This window comes from Polyodon spathula, chromosome 3 (assembly GCF_017654505.1).
Source record: "Polyodon spathula isolate WHYD16114869_AA chromosome 3, ASM1765450v1, whole genome shotgun sequence".
Lineage (NCBI taxonomy): Eukaryota > Metazoa > Chordata > Actinopteri > Acipenseriformes > Polyodontidae > Polyodon > Polyodon spathula.
The window spans coordinates 2,649,867-2,666,407 of record NC_054536.1 but is presented as its reverse complement, the minus strand read 5'-3'; the positions used below and the strand labels follow the sequence as shown (position 1 = coordinate 2,666,407).

The 16,541-nt window shown below is 37.7% G+C and overlaps 1 protein-coding gene across 2 annotated transcripts in view; it reads right to left on the bottom strand.

Annotated features, from left to right (window-relative positions):
- The window catches only part of LOC121310206 (dipeptidyl aminopeptidase-like protein 6), a 161,053-nt gene that overhangs the window by 40,594 nt on the left and 103,918 nt on the right, over positions 1–16,541 (bottom strand). For both annotated transcript variants that reach the window (XM_041243511.1, XM_041243518.1), the window contains exons 6-8: positions 15,287–15,339; positions 12,184–12,265; positions 3,336–3,456 (exon numbers count right to left, since the gene is read on the bottom strand). In XM_041243511.1, coding sequence (XP_041099445.1) covers positions 3,336–3,456; positions 12,184–12,265; positions 15,287–15,339 — 256 coding nt within the window. The remainder of the gene's footprint in view (positions 1–3,335; positions 3,457–12,183; positions 12,266–15,286; positions 15,340–16,541) is intronic.

The following is a 16,541-nucleotide window of genomic DNA, read 5'->3' as shown; positions in this document are numbered from 1 at the left end:
AACCACTAATCTGAAGAGTGTCCAGTCCCTGCTGGTTCAGATTAGTGACAGTCTGCAGTGTTTCAGTGTAGAATCGTGAATAGATGGAACACATGCATTGAAACAGAGCAACGGTGTTCAATCTCTGCAGTCTAAAGGTGTAGTATCTAAAATCATCCACAAGATGGCAACATCAACCTTTAATATGAATCAGACCGGTGCAGTTTTAATTTAAAATAACCTTTTAAAAACATTATTTTAATACTGGTACTGCGAACCACTGGGCCCTATGAAAAGATCAGAGACAAACACTGATTTTCAGAGAGGAAAACAATTATTTTAATAGTATGCTGTCAAACATATTCAACACTACACCAGAACAATAACTGAACTGCTCTGTCCTGCAACTAACGCCGATTATATTTGAATGATGGTACCGCTAACTTTACAGCAGCTTTTAAAAAGTACCACATGAGAATCAAACTAGAATAACTGTGTGTCATTACTGTATTTCATGTTAATCATAGCACTGCATACAATGGCAACTGTTATCTTTATCACAGCTAGGGTTAACAGCTTTCCAGAGTCACAAACTGGGATGTATTATTATTATTATTATTATTATTATTATTATTATTATTATTATTATTATTATTATTATTATTATTTTTTTTAATTCACTGTTGCTGTAGAAACTCTGATGCCATTAAAGAGTAAGTAGCGATGTTCTAAAAAAAATACGTTTATAAATGCCCACTGAGTGATTGACACACGCTCCTGCCAGTATGTGGATCACTGAGTGATTGACACACGCTCCTGCCAGTATGTGGATCACTGAGTGATTGACACACGCTCCTGCCAGTATGTGGATCACTGAGTGATTGACACACGCTCCTGCCAGTATGTGGATCACTGAGTGATTGATACACGCTCCTGCCAGTATGTGGATCACTGAGTGATTGACACACGCTCCTGCCAGTATGTGGATCACTGAGTGATTGACACACGCTCCTGCCAGTATGTGGATCACTGAGTGATTGGCACATGCTCCTTCCAGTATGTGGATCACTGTGTGAATGACACATGCTCCTTTCAGTATGTGAATCACTGAGTAATTGACACATGCTCCTTCCAGTATGTGGAACATGCTCTACCTATCCTTGTACAGCCCATGAATCTCTATATCCTCACACTTCCACTTGAGTGCATCAAGTACAGCTGAGCTAGTGCAGCATTCACTCCGTGTACAGCCCATGAATCTCTATATCCTCACACTTCCACTTGAGTGCATCAAGTACAGCTGAGCTAGTACAGCATTCACTTCCATTTTGTGACTTTTACTATACATTATCAGGTCAGCAGTTCATTGCAAATAGCATGCTGTTAAGGATTTTCCCTCTAGGTGAATTCAGTCCACATAAAGCATATCTCAAAGATCAGGGAGCTTAGATTAAAAATCAAGATTAAATCCACTAAAACCACTCCTTGCCTCATTCATGAAATGTGTTGCTTGCCTAAAATCGGCTTACATCGCTTTCTAATGCAATCTGTAAATCTCCAGTGATGTAACAGCTTTGACTGCTTTAGCATTTAACACAAGGTTTTATATAAATGTCAAAAATCCATTTATATTGAAGAGTTCTTGAGACTGACGAGGAAGGATTGATACAGTATAACAACAAACGCAGTGTACCATTGTTTCCATTATAATACCAGTGTATTACCCGGAAGAAAACCTAGCAGAACCATTACCAACAGGATAAGAGAACAGCCCTTGGGAAGCAAGCAAAGTGTTCTCTGAGATGGAGCTGACCTCAGACACAATAATAATCAATAAATAAATATGTATTATTAATAGTATTGTTCCTTGGGATAACAAAATACTGAGCTAAAATCATGTGATTTCATAAAAACAGCAGTTGCTTAGTATCTCACATTTGAAATGAGTTAAAATTGCCAAAATAAGTTGAGTAAGAATCTGTATAAATAGCCATTCGAAAAGTCATGATTTTAATTAACGCAAGAACAGCGAAAGATACGACCATGCCCCACTTGAGTAATGAAGATCGCCTGGTTGCTATCGGCATGATTGAAGACGGCCTGTCTGTGAGAGAAGTTGCCCGGTGAATGAGATGTTCTGCTTCAACCATCAGCAGACTAGTCCAGAGAAACCAGGAAACCGGCTCTGTGAGGGACAGGCCACGTCCTGGCAGAGGGTCACCACACTGGCTCAGGGCCGTCACAGCTGACTGATCCATCTGTGTAATCGTTTTTAGACTGCAGTGGCTACAGCATGAGAAATTCCAGGAAGAAATAACCCGTGCAGCAGAATGACTGGAACTCGCTGTCTGAATGAAAATGATTTACATGCTCGGTGGTCATTCAGGGGTAACATGTTGACAGCTGAGAGATGAAATCATCATCTTCTGTGGGCCAGAGAACATCTGAGGTGGCGGCAGAGAGAGTGGTGGAGTGTTTTATTCACTGATGAATGCTGTTTTGCCTTTGAGAGACCTGACCTGATGCTTGTGTCTGGTAACATTGCCTGTGTATAGTAACATTGCCCTGTATAGTAACATTGCTCGTATAGTAACATTGCCTGTGTATAGTAACATTGCCCTGTATAGTAACATTGCTCGTATAGTAACATTGCCTGTGTATAGTACAGTAACATTGCCCCTGTATAGTAACATTGCCCCTTTATAGTAATATTGCTTGCGTATAGTAACACTTCTTGTATATAGTAACATTGCCCTGTATAGTGACATTGCTTGTGTATAGTAACATTGCCTGTGTACAGTAACATTGCCTGTGTACAGTAACATTCCCTGCCCGTGTATAATAATGCTGATGATAAAACTGCTGAACTCAGTTTTTATAGACAAACTCTACCACCAGTGCATGAACAGAACAATACAACAGCCTGCAGATGTAAAATTGTACATGCAGAAGACAGGCACAATGTGTGGATGAGCAGAACAATGCAAGTACTTTAAGAAAAATACTAAGCAACACAAATTGAGTGATGAGGAATTCACCCAACTCCATCCTCCAAGAAAGACTGAAGCTTAGTACTAATATGTGTTGTATTCCCATCACTGAAGCCAGCTGCATTGCTATGCAGAACGCAACAACAGACTCCATCTCCAGGATTTCATGCCAAGCATTTACAGGAGGGGGTACAATGCTTGTTTTCGGTGTTAAAGTACAGTGTTCCCTTGTTCTTCCATGATTTGGTTTGCTCACAGGTAGACAGTACATTGCATATGTCCCTGTGCAAGTACCCTTTACTCATTCACTGGCACTTACAATGATTCTGCTGGCTTAACCAGCAATGTATGGCACATGGATCTTACCTTCATAAAGCCAGTCACTCAGGCCATTAAAAATGACCCCCTCTTTTCCAGACAAGACCAGACGAATTGCTCTGCTGTTCACATTGGATTGATAGTAGATGTTGTTCTCAAATATGAAGACCTAATGCAGAAAAGAAAGGTGAACATAGTTATTTACTCCTGCTTTCTGAAATGAGAAAATTGACTATTTGACTTTCCATCAGTTTTTATTTTCTTTATCACAATTTTTATTATACAGAAAGACGCATTTCCAAATTTAATTTCAGTGTTGACTAGGATGAATTTGACTGAGGGTTTAAAATAAATGAGACGGTTTAAAATAAATAAAATATTTCATGAGATAAATTCAAAAATATAATGTGTTTGTAGAAGAAAGATGAGGAAGAGAAAGAACATAAAGATGAAGAGGAAGAGGAAGAACAGGGGCAGTGCTGCCAGACATACGATAATGATCAGATTTGCACAATAATTTGAACCACTGCACAATGTAAGATAGATAATTATTAAAGTTGCCAAAGTGTAAGATAATTCAGGAAGGTCCAGAGTACTCATTTTTTTTCCATCTTCTGTCATTGGAAGGAGACAGGAGGTGGCAACAATGAATCATTTGCATCGCCTCAGTGACTGGCTGTCGCTCAAGCAGGTTGTCAATGATTCTTTGGTTGTCTTTCTGTCATCGCTTGTTTAAAAGTGTTTGTGAGTGTCTGTGCTTCTAATAGCAGCGTGTGACATTATTTTCTCCATTATTTTAGGAGGACTGACAGTGAGGTGGATTATCCAGATACTCCTGCGAAGAAAAGCAAGTATGAGGATGAGTCGACATCGACCACGAAAGCAAAACACCACCCGCAGTGCTACCTAAAGGAGTGGGAGGTGTCTCAGCTCAGTGGCTGGTTACACAGCCTGTGACCGACAACCACAAGAAAGCAAGATGCCGCTGTTGTAAAAAAACACGCAACAATTGTATTTAGGCGTGTGGCAAAGTGGTTAGCCGTGTGCAGGTGCAGGTGATCAATAATCAGACAGACAATGACAATCCAGATGCAACGGTGGTTTATTGTTTTTAAATCAAATTGCCCAAATGACAAAAGAGCAGTAAACAATAAACAATGATGATGAAAAAGCAATACAGCAGCGGGTATTGTTTTGTTTGTAATCCGCGGGTTGGTCCCACACTAATACACAGTCCTGAATAGTACACAGTTCAGTTTCCCTATATACCCACACGAAACACAAATACAAACATCAGTCCACAGTGCGTGCTTTTAGTGCTCGTAGTGAAAATGCAGTTCAGGTGATACAAAGTGCAGTGATGTTGTCCGGGTTTAATGCTGTCCTTTTGCAACAGCTCCTGATCGTGTTAGCTGTCCAAACAACAACAAACAGTAGATGCTTAAATGACAAAACAAACAAACACTCATGATATCCCAGCACAGTTCTCCATTCAGTTATAGCCAGTTTTAACCATTCACAAAGGAACAGATCACCTCACTACGTCCCCTTTATATACCGTCAACCATTACCCCTTGGTTAACGAGCGCACCTGCACCTCCAATCCACGGATGCCACACTGTTAACCATCTGGGTCAATGATTTAGTATACCGTAGTTCAGTCCCCTTTCTAGATGGCCGACTTCCGCCTAACCCTGGGAATGAACTGTCAGGCTACCCAGTCCAGAACACTCTGTTCCCTTTACTCAGTGCCCTCACAGGTCGGGAAGAAGATCTAACACCAAGAATCATTCAATCTCTGTCGCAAGGCGAAAGTAATATTATTATATGACTGGTGAATGCAACATAAATAAAGAGTTTACAGAAAGGTGTCTGTCTGGGAGCAAGAAAGAGGGGCAGCAATATTCTCTTTAGCTTTCTCTTTCTTGTATTTTCTCCAAACGTACACTTGCAAACATGCAAACATGCTGACGCTACTTAATATAACTAACTTTCCTGTTATGTATAGCCTAGATCATATAGAACTCAAAATACTTCATTTACTACTCGACAATAATTCTAGGCATTCTACAATAATTACATTTAGGCATTATACAAATATGCTTAATACATGCATTACTTTGCACAATATCAGTTTATCATACAAACACAAGGTTAACAGCTATTTACAGTAATATGATCACATATTAATGAAAAAATAAATGTTGTGGGTTTTTTTGTGGGGGGGGGGGGGGGGGGGGGGGGAGGGGGGGGGGGAATGTACGATAATTTTTTCATGAAATACAATAATTTTCAGGCTCCAATATGATATTTTCATTTTTCAGATCTGGCAGCACTGAAGAGGAAGAAGAGGATGTGGAGGATGTGGAGGAGGAAGGTGAAGAAGAGGAAGATGAAGAAGGCTGGTGCACTCCAGGGCTGGAACAATGACCAGGATTAGAAGGGCCAGCTTTGGCCATCCCTGCTTCTAGAGCTTGCCAAACATGGTTTAGTCGAGAGCATCACATTTTATCTGTAAGGTGGCAGATCTAAATGCTACCATCAAGTATGTCAGTGACATTCACTTTTGGACACATGGTTCAATACTTTTCCATTTCAGAACTATTACCGTAGCCCCACTTCATTAAAATATGATGACAAACACCTTTGTTTGTTGTAAACCTTTCTAAAAAAGCAGGTCCAATTGAAATTGTATCACATTAGGAATGTAAGACGACAGCGTAGAAGTCTGTTCTTTTGCCATTAACACAGCCACTGTCCCTCCATTCTGTCTCTACACCAGTACATGTACATCTCAATGTATTTCATTTCTTTTTTTCATTTTCCAGTATCACTGATAGTTAAGAGGATGATATTCCTTTGTCAAAAACACGACTTCCCTTTCTGGTTAGGTCAGCATGTCATAACCTTTTAAAAAGCAGTTTCATTTCATTTACACTGTCAGAAAAGCAGAAGGGGCAATGCCTTTAATTCAAATTACAGAGAAAGTTCATTTTTTGAAAGGTGAACTCGTTTAAACACTCTCCCTCCAGTCGGGTAAAGCTTTGTCATTTGCAGCTGATTCTGATGGCATTCATCTATATTGCTGTGCTTCAGTGCAATCACTCAAGCGTTCCATCACTAAGCTCTATAGAAAAAGCTGTCTCTAGCAATAATAGAACTTCATTTCTTTTCTGAATGTTTCATCATCTCATATCTTACTTCAATGCTTGATTAAATCAGAATAATTCAAATGTTGCATATTATTATTATTATTATTATGATTCTTATTATTTTATTATGATTATTATTATTATTCTTATTATGATTATTATGATTATTATTATTATTAGTAGTAGTAGTAGTAGTAGTATTGCTGTTTTGAATTCTATTCCTTTGCACACCCAGCCCTTCCCTGCTCCTCCTCCAGAGCTGTAGGGTGCTATGCTATCAGTATGATTCTAGTTTCACAGTGCAAAGTTCACACTAACTAAACTGCATTCACAGAAAAGCAGCTGAAACAATGTATCTCCAATGTACTAGAGTATTTTCAAATGCAACAGGTGACTTGATTGTGGCATGGTATGACAAAGGCTCATACAAAAACATTACTGACAGCAGGATAATAAGTAAAGACCTGTAACACTAATGAGGAAACTAAAACCAACGAGGAAATACAAACTGAATGAAAATAATAATAAAAAAAACATGAGAAGTATTTTAAATGAAACCAGTTTGCAGCTTTGAGCCTGTGGGGCTCAATAAAACCATTTGTTTGAAACACTGCCACTGGTTGTACAACACTTTCAGATTAATGGACATTCATTATCTTCTGCCTGTGCAGCTTTATCTTGAAGCAAAGTGTTCCAACATCAACCAGCAGCAGCCAACATCACACCTCACAATTCCTGTGCTTGTCTAACATGCAGGACATGACTCAGAAATGACTCAGAAATGTTAACCAAGGGCTCAGTTATCCTCTGCAAACACAGCCTTTAAAATGTCTGGCTTGTGAACAGCTTCTTTTATTTAAAAACTGCTCAACAATTGGCTACAAGGTAACCAGTCAGCTATAGAACATTAAGCTAAAAATGTCTTTTGTTTAAAAAAATTAATACATGTATACCAAGTAATGCTAAAAAGTAGGTAAACATAAAAGATAATAGCTGATAATATTTAAGGTAAAAATTCAGGAATGATACAGTCATGTTTGTTGTTACCATGTGTGACATGTGCAGGCAGAGTAAGATGGACAGGATCTGTACACATGTTGTAACCAAATGATCACACTTATATCAGCCACTCTGTAGGTATATGTAGCCATGGACAAAAGGTCTGCATCACTAGAATGTTAGGATTGAGACACCATAAAAAAAAAATAAAAAAAACTATACGAACATCATTTAGATCTTATGTTTACCATCCTATAATCAAAGAAACTACGACATTATACTGCAAAAATTTACCGGAAGCCATAATAGTAGTACAGTATTTCAGTTAGATTTCAAAATGTCACATTTTTCAATTTATGTCAGTTTTTCAGATAAGTGAAAATGACAAAGCTGTATGTAATTCAATATGTTAACAGCATTATTCAGCAGCTTTCATTAAACTTCATGAAGGACAATGAGTTAATTCTAGAGGCAAATACAAAACCTTTGGCCATAGCTGTACTGCAGTAAGTAAAATGTATGCCAGGGTGGAACACAAATATACTATATGATAGAGTGCAACTCAAAATAGCAGAATCTCTAAACTATGGATCCAATGACACATTGAGCCACAATATTCAATATTATTTTTGTCAATCTGGAGGCTAAAAATCCCATTTTGCCACGTGGCTCACACTGATATTTCTGGGACTGTGTTTTATTAGAAGAAGATACAAACAAAAAAACACCAAACGGGGGTAAAAAAAAAATTAGCCATGAGGCATCAAAGCTAATGTGAAGCAGCCAGTGAAATTCTCAGTACAAAACATTAATGCTGCAGTGACAGAGGATGACAGCCCCTGCTGTGCTATCTTTCTAGCAGAGTCTCTCATCTCCTCTAATCTCTCCTACCTTCAAAAGAAACTACAGAGAGCTGACCTTGAGGGAAAGGCGTTTGCTTGGAATTCATTTTTTCCTCTCGCCTCTCATAAGCGGGCAGGCACATCATTATCGATGGCAGTTTCATTTATTATTTATTTAGTGTCATTTAAATGATGTGCATATTCACTGTAAACCTCTTTAATATCTGGGCTTACACACAATTATTCAGCTCAGCAAATAGCCTAGACTACCATAGCCTATGTTCATGTGCAGTCTGCATTGCTTTTACTGCAGATCATAGTAAATGCCAAGCAAACTGCAGTAAAGCACAGATAAAGCACAGGGAAATCATGATAATGCATTTTTGTAAAATAAATCATCACTAATGAAAAGAGAATCCAGTGATATATAAAATCTCATCTGCTGGTCCACCCTGTTAATCAGATGGATAACCTGAACTCCTGTCCCAGAAGTAGCAACTGACCTGGGTGTAAAACAGCTTGGCTTTATATGGTACAGAACTAATGTAATTAGCAATATAATATAAACATCTGGCTGTATAGGATATAGATCTAATGTAATTAGCAGTACAATATAAACAGCTGGCTTTATACAGTATAGAATTAATGAAATTAGCAGTATAATATAAACAGCTGGCTGTATAGGATATAGATCTAATGTAATTAGCAGCATACAGTATAGAATTAATGAAATTAGCAGTATAATATAAACAGCTGGCTTTATACAGTATAGAATTAATGAAATTAGCAGTATAATATAAACAGCTGGCTTTATACAGTATAGAATTAATGAAATTAGCAGTACAATATAAACAGCTGGCTTTATACAGTATAGAATTAATGAAATTAGCAGTACAATATAAACAGCTGGCTTTATACAGTATAGAATTAATGAAATTAGCAGTATAATATAAATAGCTGGCTTTATACAGAATAGAATTAATGAAATTAGCAGTATAATATAAACAGCTGGCTTTATACAGTATAGAATTAATGAAATTAGCAGTATAATATAAACAGCTGGCTTTATACAGTATAGAATTAATGAAATTAGCAGTATAATATAAACAGCTGGCTTTATACAGTATAGAATTAATGAAATTAGCAGTATAATATAAACAGCTGGCTTTATACAGAATGGAATTAATGAAATTAGCAGTATAATATAAATAGCTGGCTTTATACAGAATGGAATTAATGAAATTAGCAGTATAATATAAATAGCTGGCTTTATACAGAATGGAATTAATGAAATTAGCAGTATAATATATACAAATGCGGCCCCCTATGCGGTTTCCTTTTTTCCTTTGGATTAATACATCTCTTTATTACAATTAACATCACTGGCTTTATAATATGTATGCCTGGCAAGGAAACTGCCATAGCACTCTGAAATCCACAGTATTACAACGTAGTGTCTGGTTAATATGTTGTAGCTTCACTCATCTGTGCAATTAGGTTTCTATGATCCAAACAGACCCATAAACAAGGAGATGAGAAAAACACAAGCTGAATTTATAAGACTTGCAACTCTGCAATTAACATTCACATTTAGTGCTATATATTTCCAAAATTTCCGGAAAAACTAATGGTGATGTGCTTCAGACAACTACATCTGTTTTTTGTTTTTACCCCATGCTGTTCCCAATTTTAGTAGGACCTGGTGCATAAACACATGCATAACATATTAAAACATGTGCAAACCATGTGTTCCTAAGGATGGGAACATAATTAAGATAAGACGTAGCATTAGATACTTAATAGGCTTTGTATTGGCTTCCACAGCCTCCAGCACTCTGTGTGAATATGAATACATTCTCATATTATGGTTGTTGTGAGTTTAAATGGCTGGCTGCTCAATGCTATTTTGCAGTCATGTTTTAATACACAGGGTTAGGAGGTGCCCAGCTGACTTCCCTTTGGGTATTCACTGAGATTCGGGGACAGAAACACAAGTGAAATATGCTGCTGCTGCTGCTGTAAAGGGTTAGCTGCTAATTAACAGCAGCATTACTCTCACCTGGGATTACAGTCCAGACAAGTTTGAGCCCAGAGTGTTAAAACACAAGATAACCCACACGGCATTCATTTGTATTTTTAAGAATTGCTGGTGTTTGATTTGTTTATGCAGCGAAGGGCATAGCAAAGTGAAAATACACAAAACACTATCCCGTTGACAAAGTAAAAAGATAAGAAAAATGTGTGGCACATTGTGCACCTGGGTACCTGTGAGACTGTGAGCATCACATCTGTTTACATGTGGCAGTGAGAGTGTTATTTTGTATTGAACTATACCTTTAATGGAACCTGATTGAACGAATCAGCATACAGCTTTGTACCAAATGTGAATATACAAAATGTAATACTTGTACTTCCCATTGTACACCCATTCAAAGGCTTCTGTTTGTCAGTAGCAAACCAGCTGCTTCACCTAATATCTGGCATGCTCTTCACCCAGAGATATGCTGTAAGCAAGAGGCACTGCTGTTTCACTACTTTGTCCTTCCTCACTATAATGTATGCCATCTAATTGAGATTTTCTTAAAAATCGCTAAAAAAAGAGGCTGTGTATTCTAAAGTATTTAGAACAATCTTGGATTGTTTCAGTTAGTCAGCAATTGGTTTATCCAACTCCCTGTATCTTTCTGTAGACTGCAGATGAACCCAGCAGCAGCCCCAGAACTAATATTGCTGGAGATGTGAAGAAAATGAGGCATTCAATTTTATGTTTAAAGAAAATTAAATATTGAAAGCAAAGCATCCCACAAGTACTTCGTAAGCAGAACTAATGGTATCTTTCTTACCATTGCAATTGCAATTAGCTTGCAATTCCCACTTTCCTCAGCACTGATTCACAAGGTACTAGGGATTTCAGTTCACACTTGGGTGGACAACATCCTGTTTGATGTTGCTTAAAGTAAGCAATAAAGCAGCTGCGATGCAGGGTTTGTTTATTAAAGATCTATAGCCATGGTGCAAGGCATGCTAGCACTGTAAACAGCTAGGGCGCCTTTAAGCATCTTGCTATACAAAAGCTTAATATTTTTTCCATTAAATGCGTTTTTATTTTTTGGCCCAGCTCGTATCTAAAAAGTACTGACAACTTGAGAATTACACTCGATTTCTTACAATTCCCCAGGGGGGATTCCACTGCCAGTTTATTGGTTATTATAGTTTCTGACAAATGGAAGGTTTCTTTGTAGCAAATGTAACACACAATGAGTAACTACAGCTCATTTAAAACGTGCTCTGGATCATTGTTTTAACGGTGGCTTTCTATCAGGAGCATGTTCTTGTATTACTTGGTTAACTTGAAGGAATGCTAATAGTCTGAAATCTTTATTTACCTCTTACGAGCACTGACAGTATTCCTCAATTCCTGATCATTTGGTTTATTGCTGGATTATGCAGAGCTAGATGAAAAGTCTGCTTCCTGGTACTTGATTACATCACACGTTTAGGTTCAACCAACAGATTTGCTGCAATCAGACCATGTGACTAACAGCAAAGGTACCAGGATGCAGCAGTTAATCTAGCATTGTATCGGGAATATTTGAATAGTCTGTCTGATCAAGGAAAACAAGTGAAAAAACAAACGATTCTCAGAAAATGAATGTTAAAGCATTGGTTTACGAAGCATTTTCTTTAACCCTCTCAGTCTTTTATTTATTTTTTGAGTATACATGAGAACAGGACAAAAAAATGTATGTTTTTGCATATATTTATACACTAGATTAGACTGGGACCTAGGAGTCCCATGAGGTTCCAGCGTGAGTTCCAACAGCATGTGTTAACACATGGCTACGATAAGGCGAGGTCCTGCCAGAACTGAAGGGGTTAAAAGGATTAAGTTCAGTTTCTTACCAGTTGTTGCCCTTTTGCACCCCAGCCAGCGTACTGAAGCTGCGCGTTTCTAACTTCAGGGGGGTTCAAGTTGTGATGCTCCCTAGGAGAAAAGCACACATTAAGACCCTGCACCACCTTTACCCTTGCAGCAGTTTTATTAGATATATCTAATCATTCTGTTACAGTGCTGTATTCGCTGCTGGAGAATGAAGTGTCTGCACTGTTTCTAATACCTGTGTGCCTGAAAACTCAGCACCACTTTATCACCACAATTAAAAAGAAGCTTAAAGGGGTATCAATTCAAAAAGCCACTGTGGGACTTTGCATGAAATGAAACTCTACAGATAGCATTTGTTCTTGAGACATACAGGGCAGGATTTTCACAAACCAGCGTTATTGTATCAAACTCTTGGTACAGTAATGAGAGCTTTAGCAGCAAGAGCTTTAGTAGCAAGTGATTTCCAAATGAAATGTGTTCATTAAATCAATCTGTTTATGCTCTGAGCAGGTCGTTAGTTAACTCATTTCTCGTTAGAAAGCTTAACTGTCACAGGTCACGTACATCACTTCCTGTCTCAACAACTAGGTAAGGGGAACTCGTTAATTAAAATGTATGTTAACAAGATCAAGAAAAATGAATGGAAGCATAGTTCACTGTCATGGAAACTACTAGCGTACAGGGAGACAGCTCTCCCACCAGCGAGCAGCAGCCAAATGGAAATTAAAAATAATGGGAATATCTATGCTGTGTATAATTTGTAAGCTTCAATTAAAATTGTGCATTTTGTCATGCAGAATGTGCATTTATTTAGAACACTTCACATATAAAATGCTGATTTACGATTATCTGGCATGTGGGTAAAAATCAGACTTCACAGATAAAAAAACGAAGAATCTAAACCCCACTTCTCAGGGGGTACTGTGCCACAGCTTACTATACACAGCTCTTTCAATGTGCATTCTGCAATCTGTCTTTAAAATGTAAATAATACCACAAGCCATCTATGTATATCGGTTGGTATTTATTTTCTCATGCTGTCATCTACTTGTGTCTGTATTGCAGTGTGTACGATAATAGGCTAGAAATAAATACCTTTTAAGAGCCGTTTGTGTTTGTAGTTGTTAGTTATTATTCATGCACACCATGTATGCTACACTTCATTATATATTTATTAAGCTTTTATAATGATGATACAACCCACTAACCCAATACACAATGTGTTTATAATTCATTGTTCAGTGAATTCCTCTAATCATGCATTTTCTCTGGTACTCTTTGGCCTCCGCAATAAATAAACTCAACATGATTAGCCACCGAACACCGTGAAAGTGTACACTGTACATAGAGTGTGGGCAGAGTCTGACAGCATTACAAATACATCTAGGAAAATCCAATCCAAATCTAATTAATGATCTGGATGACATCCTTGATGCCTGTTCTTCATTCTTGTGTGGATAAGACACAGCTGTTAAAAGCAAATCCGCAATCACCTAAGGAACCTTTATTGTAATATCTAATATGCCGTTTTCCATACCAAGATTTCAGTTTCATAACTCAAATAGATTTCCTTGTTGTTATTGTATCTTGTAAAGCGCTTTGTGATGGTGGTCCACTATGAAAGGCGCTATATAAATAAAGATTGATTGATTGATTGATTGATTGAAATAACATCTACAGTAGAGGTCAGCTGTCATATGATGTATGTATGCAGAATTCAAATAGGCTACATTTGCATTGATAATTCTTAGTAGTCACTGGGTACAAATAATGATATATCATTTTTTAGGTTACAAATGGTTAACATTAGTGAATAATTCTAATTCATAACGACAGTATAGACAAGGCTAAAATATTTTCATAACTACAAATATTGAATTATTGAGGTAGTCTGTAAGAAATGAACCCTGGTCCTGTACTCTCTCTCTCTGTATCGTCGGCGTCACAGACGCGGTCTGTTAAATGTCTGTTTCTCTCTTTTGTTAATTAAAAGCCTATTTTTCTAATTGCAAAAATAACTCCTGGTAATGACAATTAACACAGATTTGCTTTTAAACTCCCACGCAAACAAAATAAATCACAAGAAGCAATACTCATTAAGATATTAACATTATTTCATAAATCAACATAATTCTGGAAATCACATTAGCATGATTATCTAACACCGAAATGGGCAGAACGACCTCTTGAAACTGTGAAAATCAATGCTGCACACCGATCTACTGATTAACACTGGAGTTCCCATTTAGAAACTTGGGAACATCTTGCCCACAGTGTTTAGCAAAATATCCATGGTTATTGTCCCATAGCCTTAGCATAGCACTGGCTTTGTTTATATGCAGCCCCAAAATGCAATGTTGTAATGTGCTACAGTAGATATGAATAGATGAGGTTAACAGCTCTGCTACCATACCGGCAGGCAAGCTGTTTGGTACAGTGCTCAGGATGCTTACATGGAGTTTGGACCCAGCCTCCGCACCTGTTACCCATGCCCTACCCAGGCTACAGTACGCATTACACTTTGGGTCAAGAAAGTCAGTTACCTTCTCCACATCTACAAATCATCATATTTAATATTTTCTGATTACCTAAGCTGGTAAACTCCAGATTAATTACCTCTTTGTATAGAATTAGGTGTATTTTCCATGCTAAAAGGAGGGTCAAAGCATGACAACAGTATAATAACAAATTGTTCTTGCATGTAGACAACTGTACTGTACTGCAGACAATGTACAGTCCAAAATCTAAATAAACACTGCACTGCAATGATATTAAAATCCACTAGATGGCAGCACAAAAGAAGGTGTTTAGCATGGCCAATGAAACACAGGTAATCAACTGTGATTAAAATAAACGTTAATTACACTACAATAATTTCTAATGTGTCTACTGTACATCCCCAGCTCTGAACAAGTATAACAGTCTTATAAGTCCTATACAATTCACTATGTTTCCCAGGTATTGAGGTTAATTTAAGAAGCATATTAAATAATACTTCCTAACACAATGTACTTTGCTTACATGTCTGCATTTCGAATTAGTGTAACTTTAGGAATTTGTATTGGAGAGTACAAGAGGATTAGAAGCTACAATAATATAACAGAGCACAGATAAATAACTTACCATGTACCCAAATTGCAGAGAATATAATATGCTGTAAAAGAGTGTTGATAAATCTGCAAAAAATAAGAAGAAAAACATATTACACTGCAATGTGTGGAATACGTTATCAAATACTACTACTATTATTATTATTATTATTATTATTATTATTATTATTATTATTATTATTATTATTATTAATAATAATAATAATAATAATAATAATAATAATAATAATAATACTGTAATGGCTGCATTCACAACCAGCCTGGTTTTAAATTGTGACCAGGAGGAGTATATGCTAGAAGCTGTAGTTAAATTTAGAGCAGCTAACACTGTGTCACCTCAGTAATTAAGAGCAGCTAACACTGTGCCACCTCAGTAATTAAGAGCAGCTAACGGTGTGCCACCTCAATAATTAAGAGCAGCTAACACTGTGCCACCTCAGTAATTAAGAGCAGCTAACACTGTGTCACCTCAATAATTAAGAGCAGCTAACGGTGTGCCACCTCAGTAATTTAGAGCAGCTAACACTGTGTCACCTCAATAATTAAGAGCAGCTAACGGTGTGCCACCTCAGTAATTAAGAGCAGCTAACACTGTGCAACCTCAGTAATTAAGAGCAGCTAACACTGTGCAACCTCAGTAATTAAGAGCAGCTAACGGTGTGCCACCTCAGTAATTTAGAGCAGCTAACACTGTTTCACCTCAATAATTAAGAGCAGCTAACAGAGTGTCACCTCAGTAATTCAGAGCAGCTAACACTGTGCCACCTCAGTAATTTAGAGCAGCTAACACTGTGCCACCTCAGTAATTCAGAGCAGCTAACAGTGTGCCACCTCAGTAATTTAGAGCAGCTGATTGTGTGTCCACCAATTTAGAGCAGCTAACGGAATTCCAAAAAGGCACGTAGCTTTCCCCCCACAGTGTTCTGTGATAGGCTGTGTGGCAAAGCAAAGCTCTGCTGTTTTTTAAATTGGCAGGGATGGGGTTAATTTCCCCTATCTGCCTGGGTTTATTATGTTCAGGTGGCTGGGGTTGATTAGTTGATTAAATGATTAACTTAATTAACGATCAATCAGCGCCCAGCCACCTGACATAAAAGGAGGCCTCAGCTTCTCATTTGGGAGGAGGGAGCTGAGGAAGCAGGTTGGTGTTGGTGTTAGTGTTGGTGTTAGTGTTAGTGTTGGTGGTGTTGTGTTGGTGTTAGTGTTGGTGTTGGTGTTGGTGTTGGTGTTGGTGTTGGTGTTGGTGTTGGTGTTGGTGTTGGTGTTGG